The sequence below is a fragment of the Apodemus sylvaticus genome, chromosome 1, assembly GCF_947179515.1.
Source record: "Apodemus sylvaticus chromosome 1, mApoSyl1.1, whole genome shotgun sequence".
In the NCBI taxonomy this organism is placed as follows: Eukaryota; Metazoa; Chordata; class Mammalia; order Rodentia; family Muridae; genus Apodemus; species Apodemus sylvaticus.
Genome location: NC_067472.1, coordinates 65,538,968 through 65,550,317, shown reverse-complemented (window position 1 = coordinate 65,550,317; position 11,350 = coordinate 65,538,968). Strand labels below are relative to the sequence as shown.

The 11,350-nt window shown below is 48.9% G+C and overlaps 1 protein-coding gene across 1 annotated transcript in view; it reads left to right on the top strand.

Annotated features, from left to right (window-relative positions):
• Window positions 1-11,350, top strand: part of Kndc1 (kinase non-catalytic C-lobe domain containing 1) — a 47,353-nt gene that overhangs the window by 14,252 nt on the left and 21,751 nt on the right. Inside the window, exons 6-11 of the mRNA XM_052174207.1 lie at window positions 750-1,486; window positions 4,258-4,372; window positions 4,745-4,816; window positions 4,904-4,965; window positions 10,595-10,753; window positions 11,214-11,291. Coding sequence (XP_052030167.1) covers window positions 750-1,486; window positions 4,258-4,372; window positions 4,745-4,816; window positions 4,904-4,965; window positions 10,595-10,753; window positions 11,214-11,291 — 1,223 coding nt within the window. The remainder of the gene's footprint in view (window positions 1-749; window positions 1,487-4,257; window positions 4,373-4,744; window positions 4,817-4,903; window positions 4,966-10,594; window positions 10,754-11,213; window positions 11,292-11,350) is intronic.

Below are 11,350 nucleotides of genomic sequence, written 5' to 3'. Positions count from 1 at the left end.
CACACAATGGAATTTTCAAAGTCATGACGAGCTGTTGCTATATATCTGGAACTTATCATAGTCTCAGGACTGTGCTTGTCCCCCTCAAACACCCAGAGCCTCAGAGGGACTGAAGGGTCCTCCACCCCAGCAGCAGTGTTTGTAATGCTGTAGCCCTGGTGACTGACAGCATCACCCCAGTGCCAGCAGAGGGTAACTTCTGCACGCAGAGCCACAGACTACTGAGTAAAACCAGCAGCAGAGTCACCGTGGCATGTATGCAAAACTGCGTGCCACAGCACATGCGCAGGGCTGTCTGTGTGCCAGAGCATGTGTGCAAGACCATGCTTCATGCCATGTGTATAGAAAACGATGTGCCCTATTACTGCCACCAGATTCCATTTCCCCCCTTAGGGAGTGGCTTGTGTAATCATAATAGAAAAATAAGGAGCTTTGGGACAGAGTAATTTTGTGGGCAAAAGCTGATCCTCTGGGACACTCAGCCAAGAGGGAGACCCAGAAACCTCCACTCAGAGCCTCTAATTGGCTGAGTTATGTGATAATAGATCTCGGGAGCCTCTGGAGCCTATGCTAAATGGAGGAGTGGGAATTTGGAAGTGCAGGACAGGTAAGCCTGCCCAGTGAGACTTTGGGGAAGGGGATCTGTGACGGTGAGTTAGGACAGGGTTAGAGGTGGCTCTCAGGGAACCACCCGAGCACAGACCCACTCCAAGCTTCCCTGCTCTAACCATATCCTACCTTCTGCTCAGAGCTCAGCGAGAACACATGGAGGGCAAGGCCTGCTCCAAGAAACGTGGGGACCAAGAAGATGCCAGGAGACCTCAGCACTGATCCAGAGGCACTGTCCCTATCCAAGGGCCTACTCCAGCCTCCTGTTTCCAGAGATGCAGAGCAGGAGGCTGGGCAGAGGCCCAGAGCCCCATCCCCCAAACCACTGCTGTCAGCCCCCATGAGAAACGGTGAGAACCCAGGACAGGAAGGGCTGGCCAACCTTGTCCTGGATGCCAGGTGCCCCCTGGGAGAGCTGGACAGAGACATCCTTAGGCGAAGTCAGCTGAGAAAGGCTCAGACATTTCCCAGGCTTCTGCAGGAGAGCACGGAAGCCAGCACCCTCTGCCTGTCACTGAACAGCTCAAGAAACCAGCTGGCCATATCTGAGTTCTTTCCCCAAGACCCCAGGAAGCTCTTCCTGGAAGGGAAAAATGGCCTTTCTGGTTTCAAAACACAGTCCAAAAGCAGACTATGGCTAGAGCAGGAGCCAGGAGTCCAGCTGGATACGACACCAGGTGCAGGCCGCAATCCACACAGGAGCCCAGGGGCCTCGGGACAGCTGGAGGCTTCATCTCCTAGCCAGGGACTTGTAGAGTGTAAACCTTCACCCAGCCCTGCAGACCCTGGAGATTCAGACCATGAAGGCCAAATACCTAGGAGTAAAGAGAAGATTCCAGAAGAATCCAGACAACTGGGAAGTGCGGTCACAGAACAGGTATGTGATGAGGGAGCAGGTGGAAGGCTCTCTCCTTAGCCTCAGTGTATAGCTCACAAAGGACCTGTCCTGCCCTTCCTTCCTTCACTCCTGAGCAATAATTAACTGTGTTTGAGGGGGACTTCTTGTTTCTAAAGGGAGTTCAAATTCAAGTGGGAGAAGTACCAGATGTCACCCCAGACATGCAAGCTGACTCTGGACAGCCTTAGAAAGCACTAACTTGCTCAGTCTCCATCCACCAGTGTATAGGTGCACCCCCACAATTAATGGCTCCTAGTGGTGCTACTTCAAGGACCCAACCATTTTCCATGCCTTACCTCAGGCTAGCTTCCTTGAACTTCATACTTCAAAATGGGATGAAATTCTAGTGCAGGGGTCTGCAGGCCAGATACAGACCACAGCACTAAGTGTGATTCCCCACATGACTGCTCAGTGGCCTCCTCAAAGCCCTGAGTCCTAGCCTGTTTCTCAGGGTAAGGACACTCGAGCCAGTGGCCCAGCATACATCCATCCATCTACCAAAACATCCATCTGTCTACCATTAGCCCCATTTCCTACTAGGCTTTGTTGCCCCAAGGGAGAGAGCATGAGGCAGGTGACTCTGTGGTGTATGTTGTCATCTGTACACTGATGATAGCTTGAAGAATTCCCATGCGAAGTGTGGTTCCTTAAAGAGATGTAGGGTCAATGATGCAGCTAATCCGTGTTGCCTGGGCCAGGGATGCGCACATAGTCTCAGCCACCATCTAGGGATTTTCTCACAGGTCACAGTCACCCCACAACACCATTTTCTAGATGGATAAACAGCTGTGTGAGTAGCTGGGTACCTTGTGCAGGGGAAGGCACTGCCAACGGCAAAGCGTTGAGGGCTCTCCCTTGGAACAGAACACAGCAGACCAATGAACCTAGCTTTCGCCTTAGCCATCCGCTCAGCCTCCCTCAGACAGGGTACGACCGAGGACCCCGCAAACCTCAGACTCCCATGTAAGAGTGGCCCAGAGCTGGGAGCCTTCGCCTCAGGTTCAAGGCTCCCACCTGAGGATGCGGCAGTCCACCCAAAGCGGTACAGACGAGCTGTTGAGTGAAGAGCAGAGGGACTGACCTGACCTGGCAACCCTTGCTCTGCAGAGGGCCAGCCGATAGCAGCTCGGGTGAAGGGATAGCCTCAGAAGGCATCTGCTAACATGCACTTCTGTGGTGACCTTGTTTCCAGACCTTCAGGTAGCCTCCACAGGCAGGGACTATCTCCCCTGAGCTCCATCGGTTCCTTTCACTTGAAGATGTGTTAAAATACCTGTAAACACAACATCTACCACTTAACCATCTCTACACCCGAGCTCTGCCTCCAGCACACAATGACTCCCCTCCATCCCTCTCCACAGCCTCGCTGCCTTCTACACTTTTTTACTCTTATAGACACAACGTCATGTGTGAAATCAAAAACCTTCTGTTCTATTGTGTAGCTTGTTTCACTCAGTATAGCATCCTCAAGATTCATCAAAAATCAATACTGCAGCGCTCCTCCTCCTCCTCTTCCTCCTTCTCTCCCTCCTCCTCTTTCTCCTTCTCTCCCTCCTCCTCTTTCTCTTTCTCTCCCTCCTCTTCTTCCTCCTCCCCCTCTCCTTCTTCCATCTCCCACCCCTTCTCTTTTTCCTTCTTGTCTCATGGTGCCCAAACAGTCCTAGAACTCACTGTGGAGCCAAGAATAAGCTTGAGTTCTTGGTCCTCCTGCCTCTGCCTCTCAAATGCTGGGATTACAGGTATGTACCACCACACCCAGCTCCTGAATGATCTTATTTTCCTGGGCCATGCCATTAGAAATGGTTAAAACATTAAGTTTTATGTTGCATTTTTTATTTTTATTTATTTATTTATTTATTTTTTGTTTTTTTCGAGACAGGGTTTCTCTGTATAGCCCTGGCTGTCCTGGAACTCACTCTGTAGACCAGGCTGGCCTCGAACTCAGAAATCCACCTGCCTCTGCCTCCCAGAGTGCTGGGATACAGGCATGCGCTACCACCGCCCGGCTATGTTGCATATTTTAAAACACAAGCTCGCACTAGTGAAAACACTCTTCCTTTAAAGGTTGAGCGATAGCTGTAATAGTCTGTCCCATGGATGGACCACATCTTTTAACCTTTAGTTTATATGTATGGATGTTTTGCCTGCATGTATGACTGTGCATGCCTGGCAGCCCCCCCCCAGGGGGGGAGGGGGAAGAAAAAGGCATCAGATTCCCTGGAACTGGAGTTACAGAAGGTTGTGAGCTGCTGTGTGGGTGCTGGGAATTGAGCTATCCAAGAGCTATGTAAGAGTGATCTTGGCCGGGGAGCCAACTCTCCAGCCGCTGAACCACATTTCTTCATCCGTCCGTCTACTCGTGGGGATTTGAGCTGTTTTCACTTCTTGGATCTGGTGAATGGTGAAAGGCCTTGAACCTGGGTGGTCTGCTGTCCACTCCAGTTTCCCTTTGGGCCTTAGGAGAACCCAGAAATAAAACTGTTGGACCCTGAGGTAATTCTCTGTACGTTCTCGGAGGAGCTGCCATCTTTTCTCATGGCAACTGTACCATTTCACGGGCGGGGGCTCCCGTTTCTCCATACACTTACCCACACTCATTTTTAACTTGGAGAACTTTTCCAGTCCCTGGCACGGGTGGGGTGGGTATTTCAAGTAGAAACAGAAGCACTATCCACACATCCCTCTCCATGGGAACCCTTCCTTGACACCGGGTGGACAGAGCGTTCTTATGTGACCCTTCTTTTCCACAGAGCCTGTCCCTGCAGGACCTTCTGTCTAAGCTAGGCCGGCCCTTCAGGGAGTATGAGCTGTGGGCACTGTGCCTCTCCTGCCTTAGCACTCTGCAGACACACAAGGAGCACCCAGGTGATGACTCACCCTGCTCTGCCTGAGCCCTGGACCCAAAAGCTGGGGAGGGAGAGGGGGGAGTGGCAAAACCACTGCTGTGGTAAGCTGCCCCTGAGGGAGTCTGGAGAATTTGAAGGGTCCCACTTCACCCAGCCATTTCCAGGGGCAGAGCAATGCGAACGTGTCCCCCACCCACCCTCCCATTTATTCTTAACTTGATGAGGGTGATATACCCTAACAGTGTTCCCAGGCAACTGTTGGACAGAACGGCCAGCCCTCCAATGTCTGTCCAGTCTTGACAGATTTCTCTGGGATTTCTGTGTGGCCTGGAATTCCCTGATGCTGGCGAAGGCACTGCCCACACCCAGCTGCATACTTGATCTGTTGCAGCTCGCCTGTGCCTGGACAACGTGCTGGTGGCTGAGGACGGGACTGTGTTCTTCGGACCACCCCCTGCCAATGGTACACACGGGGTCACTCTCGGGGGCGGAGAGCCAGAGCCGGTTCCCCAAGGTGGGAAGAATAACCAAACTGTGGTTGCCGTTCTAGGCGCCTACAACTCGCTCTTCTTGGCTCCCGAAGTGTCAGAAGAGAAGCTGGTGACAGAGAAGGTAACCACATCACCTCTTGCGCCGTCCGCACTCTCTGCTCAGTGGATCGCGAAGCCAGATGGCCTTAACGTGGCACCCATCTTACACGTGGGGCTACTGTAGCAGCCTTCACTGACTTCTTCTGAGTCATGGGCGTGCCCTGGGACCCTGGGCCGGACAAGCTCCGATCCGAGGGCGTAGACCCGCTGCCACTAACAGACTAATATAATCGGCTTTTATAAACTTCAAATTAAATGCACTAATTTACACTCAGAACCTGATACAACCCTCACCCTGGGAACCAGGTCAACTGATCCTCCAGACTTTGGCTCATCTGGTATTCGACAAGGCAGGGACCTAGGTCTTGGGAGGGAATGGGCGGGGCAATATAGAAGGCGGGGCCATGGGAGCGGGCGGAAGGAGTGAAGGAGCAAGGTGATACTGAGCAAGCCAAATGGTTTTTCAATCTCCTATGCTGGACCCTGCTACTAGAGAAATGGCCCCTCGGAAACTCTACACAGGCAAACTCCCTAAGGCCAGGCTTGGTAGCCAGAGGGCCAGGAAGGAGCAAGGTGAGACGTTAGCTGTCCTGCTTGCTCCTTCTGCTTGCACAATGCTTATGGGGTCCATTGGCCGGCCTAGATCTGAGACAGCAGAGGTGTGCTGGCCTTGGCTGCAGATGCTGAGGAGACACCCACGACAGGCTCGCGGGACGCGGGGAGAGCTAGAACTATAGGCATTTGGACGAGAAAGAGAAATGAGACCAAAATTTGAAAATGCCTGTGAAACTTGCCCTAGAAAATCAAACATTCATCTCATCAGAATTCTGGAAGGAAAGTAAACGGTGGGTGAGGCAGAAGAGTGATCAATGGATGAGTAATGAATGAAAAATATCCAATTATGGCAAAACACATAAGCCTACACATTCAAGAAACTGAAAAGAAAAGGGATAAACCTAAAGAAACCAACCCCACATTGTAGCAAAAGCTCTGAAAGCCGAAGATCAAAAGAGAAACAGTTTATCTATGTTCAGGGTAAACAGTTCAAATGGCAACTGAGTTCCTTCCTAATGGAAGGAACTTAAAAGTGGAAACCTTTCACCTAGAGTCCTCTGTTCTGCAAAACCCCTATGTGTCAAGATGTTCTCCCAAGGAAAAACAAAAAGAACTAAAAATGTATCACAGACAAGAATAGTCCTGCACGTTCTCAAGAGCCAAAAGACTGGGCTGGCAAGATGATTCAGTGGCTAAAGCGCTTGCTGCATAAAGCCCAGCAGTCTGGGCTCAAGCCCTAGAATGCAAGGGTTCTGTGGAGAGATCAGAGTTGTCCTCTGCCTCACACACACACACACACACACACACACACACACACACACACACACACACACACAGACACGCGCGCATGCACACTGCACATGCACACCATCCACACACAATAATAATACGGTTTTGGAGTTTTGTGTGTGTGTGTGTGTGTGTGTGTGTGTGTGTGTGTGTGTAGCATAAAGACTGGGCTGGAGAGATGTCTCCGTGGCTCAGAGTAAGTGTCAGAGTTGTATTCCCAGCTACCACAGCAGGTAGCTTCTCCTATAACTGCTCCAGGGTGTTGGATAACAGCTTCATTTGTTTATAGATGTATGTGGAGGAAATACTTAAAACAATCACAAGTGGGAGAGGCGAACAGGATGCAGACTTGTAAGATGTTGACAATGACCCACTGTGCAAACAAGCCACTAGGAAACAGTCTGGTAGACAGAGAGACGCCCTAGAAACAGGACAGGTGAGGCAGACAGAATTGGGAGCAAGTGAAGCAAGAGAGAGTATCCAAAGCAGGAATGGCAGAGGGAATTTGCAGGCACCAGACCTGCAGGAGACACCTCAAGCAGCTTCTTCATGCACTCAGAGGCTTGGCTGAGATGGACACAAACTCCACAGCTCAGCCAACATGAAATAGGTTGTTGTGATTGATGGCCCAAAGCTATCAAGGGACTTGAGCTCACAATTTGAAGACTCTTTAGCACAGTGATTCTCAACCTTCCTCATGCTGAGACCCTTTAATACAGCGACACAAGTCGTGGTGACCTCCAACCATAAAGTTATTTTCATTGCTACTTCATAATTGTAATATTGCTACTGTTATGAATCATAATGTAAAATTTTAGAGATATGGGTTTGCAAAGGGGTCTTAACCCACAGGGTGAGAACCACTGCTCTACTAGAAAATTATACTGATGTGTAAAGAAAGACTAATCTTTTTCCTACACAATCTTATCCAGAAAACAAATGAGGAAAATCACTTCCCAGCTTGGGTTTATAAAGTTCATTTTACCCTGATACTCAAATTAGACAGAGTACAATCTTTTTTCTATCATAAATATGAAAACGGTACTCTTGGAATATACACAGAATTCAGTAGTACGTAAAAACAATCCTATACTACGAAAAAGCAGGATTTCTTCTAGGGATATTAAAATCAGTCTTTTCAATACTTGAAAATCAGTGTTATATAATGTATTAATGAAAAGAGAAGAAAACCCCATTATTATATTAATTAACACAGAAAACAAAACAATCACTTATAATTTTATTTTAACAATAAGAAGAAACTCAGGAAAAGTAGAAATAGAGGAAACTTCTTCAGCACTTGCTGTTGAGGCTGACAACCTGAGTTCTATATCCAGGGACCTACATGGAAAAAGAGAAAAGATGCCCACAAGTTGCTCTCTGACCTCCACACATGTCCTATCCACTGGAAGCAGGGTGGTGGTAATGCACACCTTTAACCCTAGCACTCAAGAGACAGAGGCAGGAGGATCTCTGAGAGTTTAGGGGCTAAATAGAGAAACCTTGTCTTGAAAAACAAAACAAAAACAAACAAACAAACAAACCAGACAAAAAGTGGTGTAGGCTGGAGAGATGCCTCAGGTTAAGAGCACTGGCTGCTCTTCTAGAGGACCTGGTTTCAATTCCCAGCACCCACGTGGAGGCTCACAACAATTTGTAACTCTCGTCTCAGGAGATCTGACATCCTCTTCTGGCCTCCCAAGGCTCTACATTCTCATGGTGCACAGGCCAAAAAGCAAAACCCATTCATATAAAATTTAACAAAAAAACAGGCAGGAGAGATGGCTCCAGGGTTGAGAACACTGACGGCTCTTCCAGAGGTTCTGAGTTGAATTCTCAGCAACCACAAGGTGTCTCACCTCCATTTATTTATTTGTTTGTTTGTTTGTTTGTTTGTGTATGTGTTGGTTTTGGAGACAGGGTTTCTCTGTGTAGCCCTGGCTGTCCTGGAACTCACTTTGTAGACCAGGCTGGCCTCGAACTCAGAAATCCACTTGCCTCTGCCTCCCAAGTGCTGGGATTACAGGCATGCACCACCACACCCGGCTCCTTACCTCCATTTATAATGGGATCTGGTGCCCTCTTCTGGCATTCAGGCATATACGCAGGCAGAATAATAAACTTAATCTTTTAAAAATTATCTTTCTTTTAAAAAAAATTAACAAAGGCAACTCTGGTACTATAGATGTGGGGTAATTGCTCGGAATGCCTGGAAAAGTGGTTCTAAAGCTCTAGGAAGTGATTTGTGGTTATTTGGAAGCATTGAACAAGGCATATTAGAGAAGCCCTAGATAAGCTGTAAGATTAGAGCTACCTGGAAGTGGTGGCACAATCCTTTAATCTTAGCACAGGGGAGGCAGAGGCAGTGGGATCTACAGAGTGAGTATTCCAGGAAGAAAAAAAAGTTCTGTTCAAAATGCTGACAGACGTGCAGCCAGAAAAGGCTGGGTATATACAGTTTCAAGTGCAAAGAGGACCTTATTGGGAACTGGATTCAAAGCCACTCGTATTCTATTCTGGTAAATAATTTATCATGTACATGTTAGTAATTTTGATAAGACTGAGTTTAGAAGTAATGGACTTATTACTTTTGTGGCGGGAAGTTCAAGAGACCATATTGTTTAGGTTGTGGCATGATTATTGCTGAGTGCTTCTCAGTAGAATTTACAGTGGAGTGGAAAGGTTTGAGACACTTGCCCCTAACAGAAGCATCTGGAAAGTAGGAGCCAAGGAAAGAAATTGTTGAAAAGATTACAACCATTAAAAAGAAGCCAACGCTGGGCAGTGGTGATGCACACCACTAGTCCCAGCATTAGAGGCAGGAGAATCTCTGTGAGTTCAAAGTCAGCCTAGTCTACACAGGCAGTTCCATGACAGCCAAGGCTACACTGGGGGACATGCCTGGAGGGAATCTCAGGAATAGGCAGGACTCCACCCACACAGGCTTCTGTGAGATCTTTCGTGCCAGGTTGATCTGCTTGCAAAGATTGGCCTAGAAAAAATGTCTCCCTGGAATTATTTTACTGAAATCAACCTTGCACATATTCAGAGATTGCTACGGTAATGGTCCAAGTGTTAGGCTACTGCTCCAGCCCCAGCCTCCCTGGTGTTGTCCACAGAATGATGTTTTTGCAGAGAGCGGATGAGTTTCAAGGGCCCTGGAGACTCAAGGACAGTAAGGTGATGATGCTCTCCTGACAGGATAGTGCAGCCAAGGCTGCAGAAGAGTGTCTGGATGTTAGCGACATCAGACATTCACAACGCGCTTTTATCTTCTCCTTCTCAGGAGTTTGTCACAGCAAAGACAAAGCTGATTAACAATCAGTTAGCAAAATATACTCTACACTGCGTGGCCCAGGACCTTGGAAAAAGTGAACTTCCTCCATCCAGAATTTTGGTTTTATCTGATTGTCTTGAAATAGGGTAGCCCGGGCTAGCCTTGAACTCTCAAATCTGCCTGCCTCAGCCTCCAAAGTGCTGGGATTGAAGGTGCGAGCCACTGTACCCTGTTCTGCTTTGCTTTGAACACACTTATTAAGACCCACGACTGGGGCTGGAGAGATGGCTCAGTGGTTAAGAGCACTGACTGCTCTTCCAGAGGTCCTGAGTTCAAATCCCAGCAACCACATGGTGGCTCATAACCATCTGTAATTGGATCTGATGCCCTCTTCTGGTGTGTCCAAAGACAGTGACAGTGTACTCACATACATAAAGTTAAAAACAAAAAAAACAAACAAACAAACAAAAAGCAACAACAAAAAAAGACGCACCACACTGTCCCAGGCAGGTAGGTGTGAGGAGCCTGCACTGGCAACAGATGACGCAGTTGAATAAAATGTAGGGAGGGCATTTGGTGTGAGCCATCAGTCTGACCGAGAGCACCTTAAACCTTGTGCTATTCACCCCGCCATCAGGGACAGAGTGTCTGCTCAGTGAATTCACAGGGCTGCCTGTACAGAGCTGATTGGTAGCAGCACACTACTAATCGGGAAGGAGTCCCAGCTGGGCGGGCTGTATATGATATCTGAGTAACTAGTTCTCAAACTACTGAGTTTCTGTCCTCATGAGGAAGGAGATGGTATCTTTTGCAGTGTCTAAAATCCAAACGAGATAGGAAGAGGCCTGGTTCTGTTAAACATGTAAGTGCCCCAGGCTATGACCCTGGGCTCCACATATCTAGCCAGCGTGGGGCTCCAGGCACTAGGCAGGCGACTGAGCTGAGGGGACTGTGCCTTGGAGTGGAAGCAGTCAGTCCGGGTGATCTCCTCTAACCACACTGCTCTCTCTCCTGTCTCCCCACCACCCAGGCCTCTGTGTACTGTGTGGCTGCAGTTCTGTGGACAGCTGCCAAGTTCAGCGTACCCCGAGACCACAAACTGGCCCTGCCCCGTCGACTCAAGACACTCCTTCTGGACATGGCCAGACGCCATGCCTCAGAAAGACCATCGGCAGCCGAGGCCATCAAGGTAACTAACTTCACAATGATCAGGCCTCCTCACATCCTCAAGGGTTAGGGTGGAGGACAGTAGGGTCCTTGATGCTGAAGCTAATGTTCACCACAATTGTCTACAGAATTCCTCTTCTGGTGCAGGCAGCATAGCATGTTAGGGATTGCCACATTTTGTACATGGTTCTGATCCAACCCTGCTGTGACTCTGTAATCACATCCTCCTTCCCAGCACCCTGCCTTCTCAATTCCCCAGGCAGCCTCCCCTGAGCCTTGCTTTCTGAGACTCCACATCAGCTCATCAGTTTTATTCACAGCTATGACAGGAAATCCAGACGCCAGGACTGTAATTATTTAGAAAAACGCTAAGGGTCTTAGTCACAAATGTTCCCTGCGGTATCAGGAGAAATGGGGCGGGTTCAGCAGAGCCCATGCCTGCCCTGCCGGACGATCCTGCAGGGATGGCTCCTTCATTTCAGGTGTGTAGCGGCTACCTCCTTCAGCGAGGCATGGACAGCAGCAAGATTCTAGCCCACCTGCGGGCATCCACCTTCAAGGCAAGACGATGCTTCCCAAAATTCACAGGGTCTCTTTCGTGCTCCTATTCGCACCCACA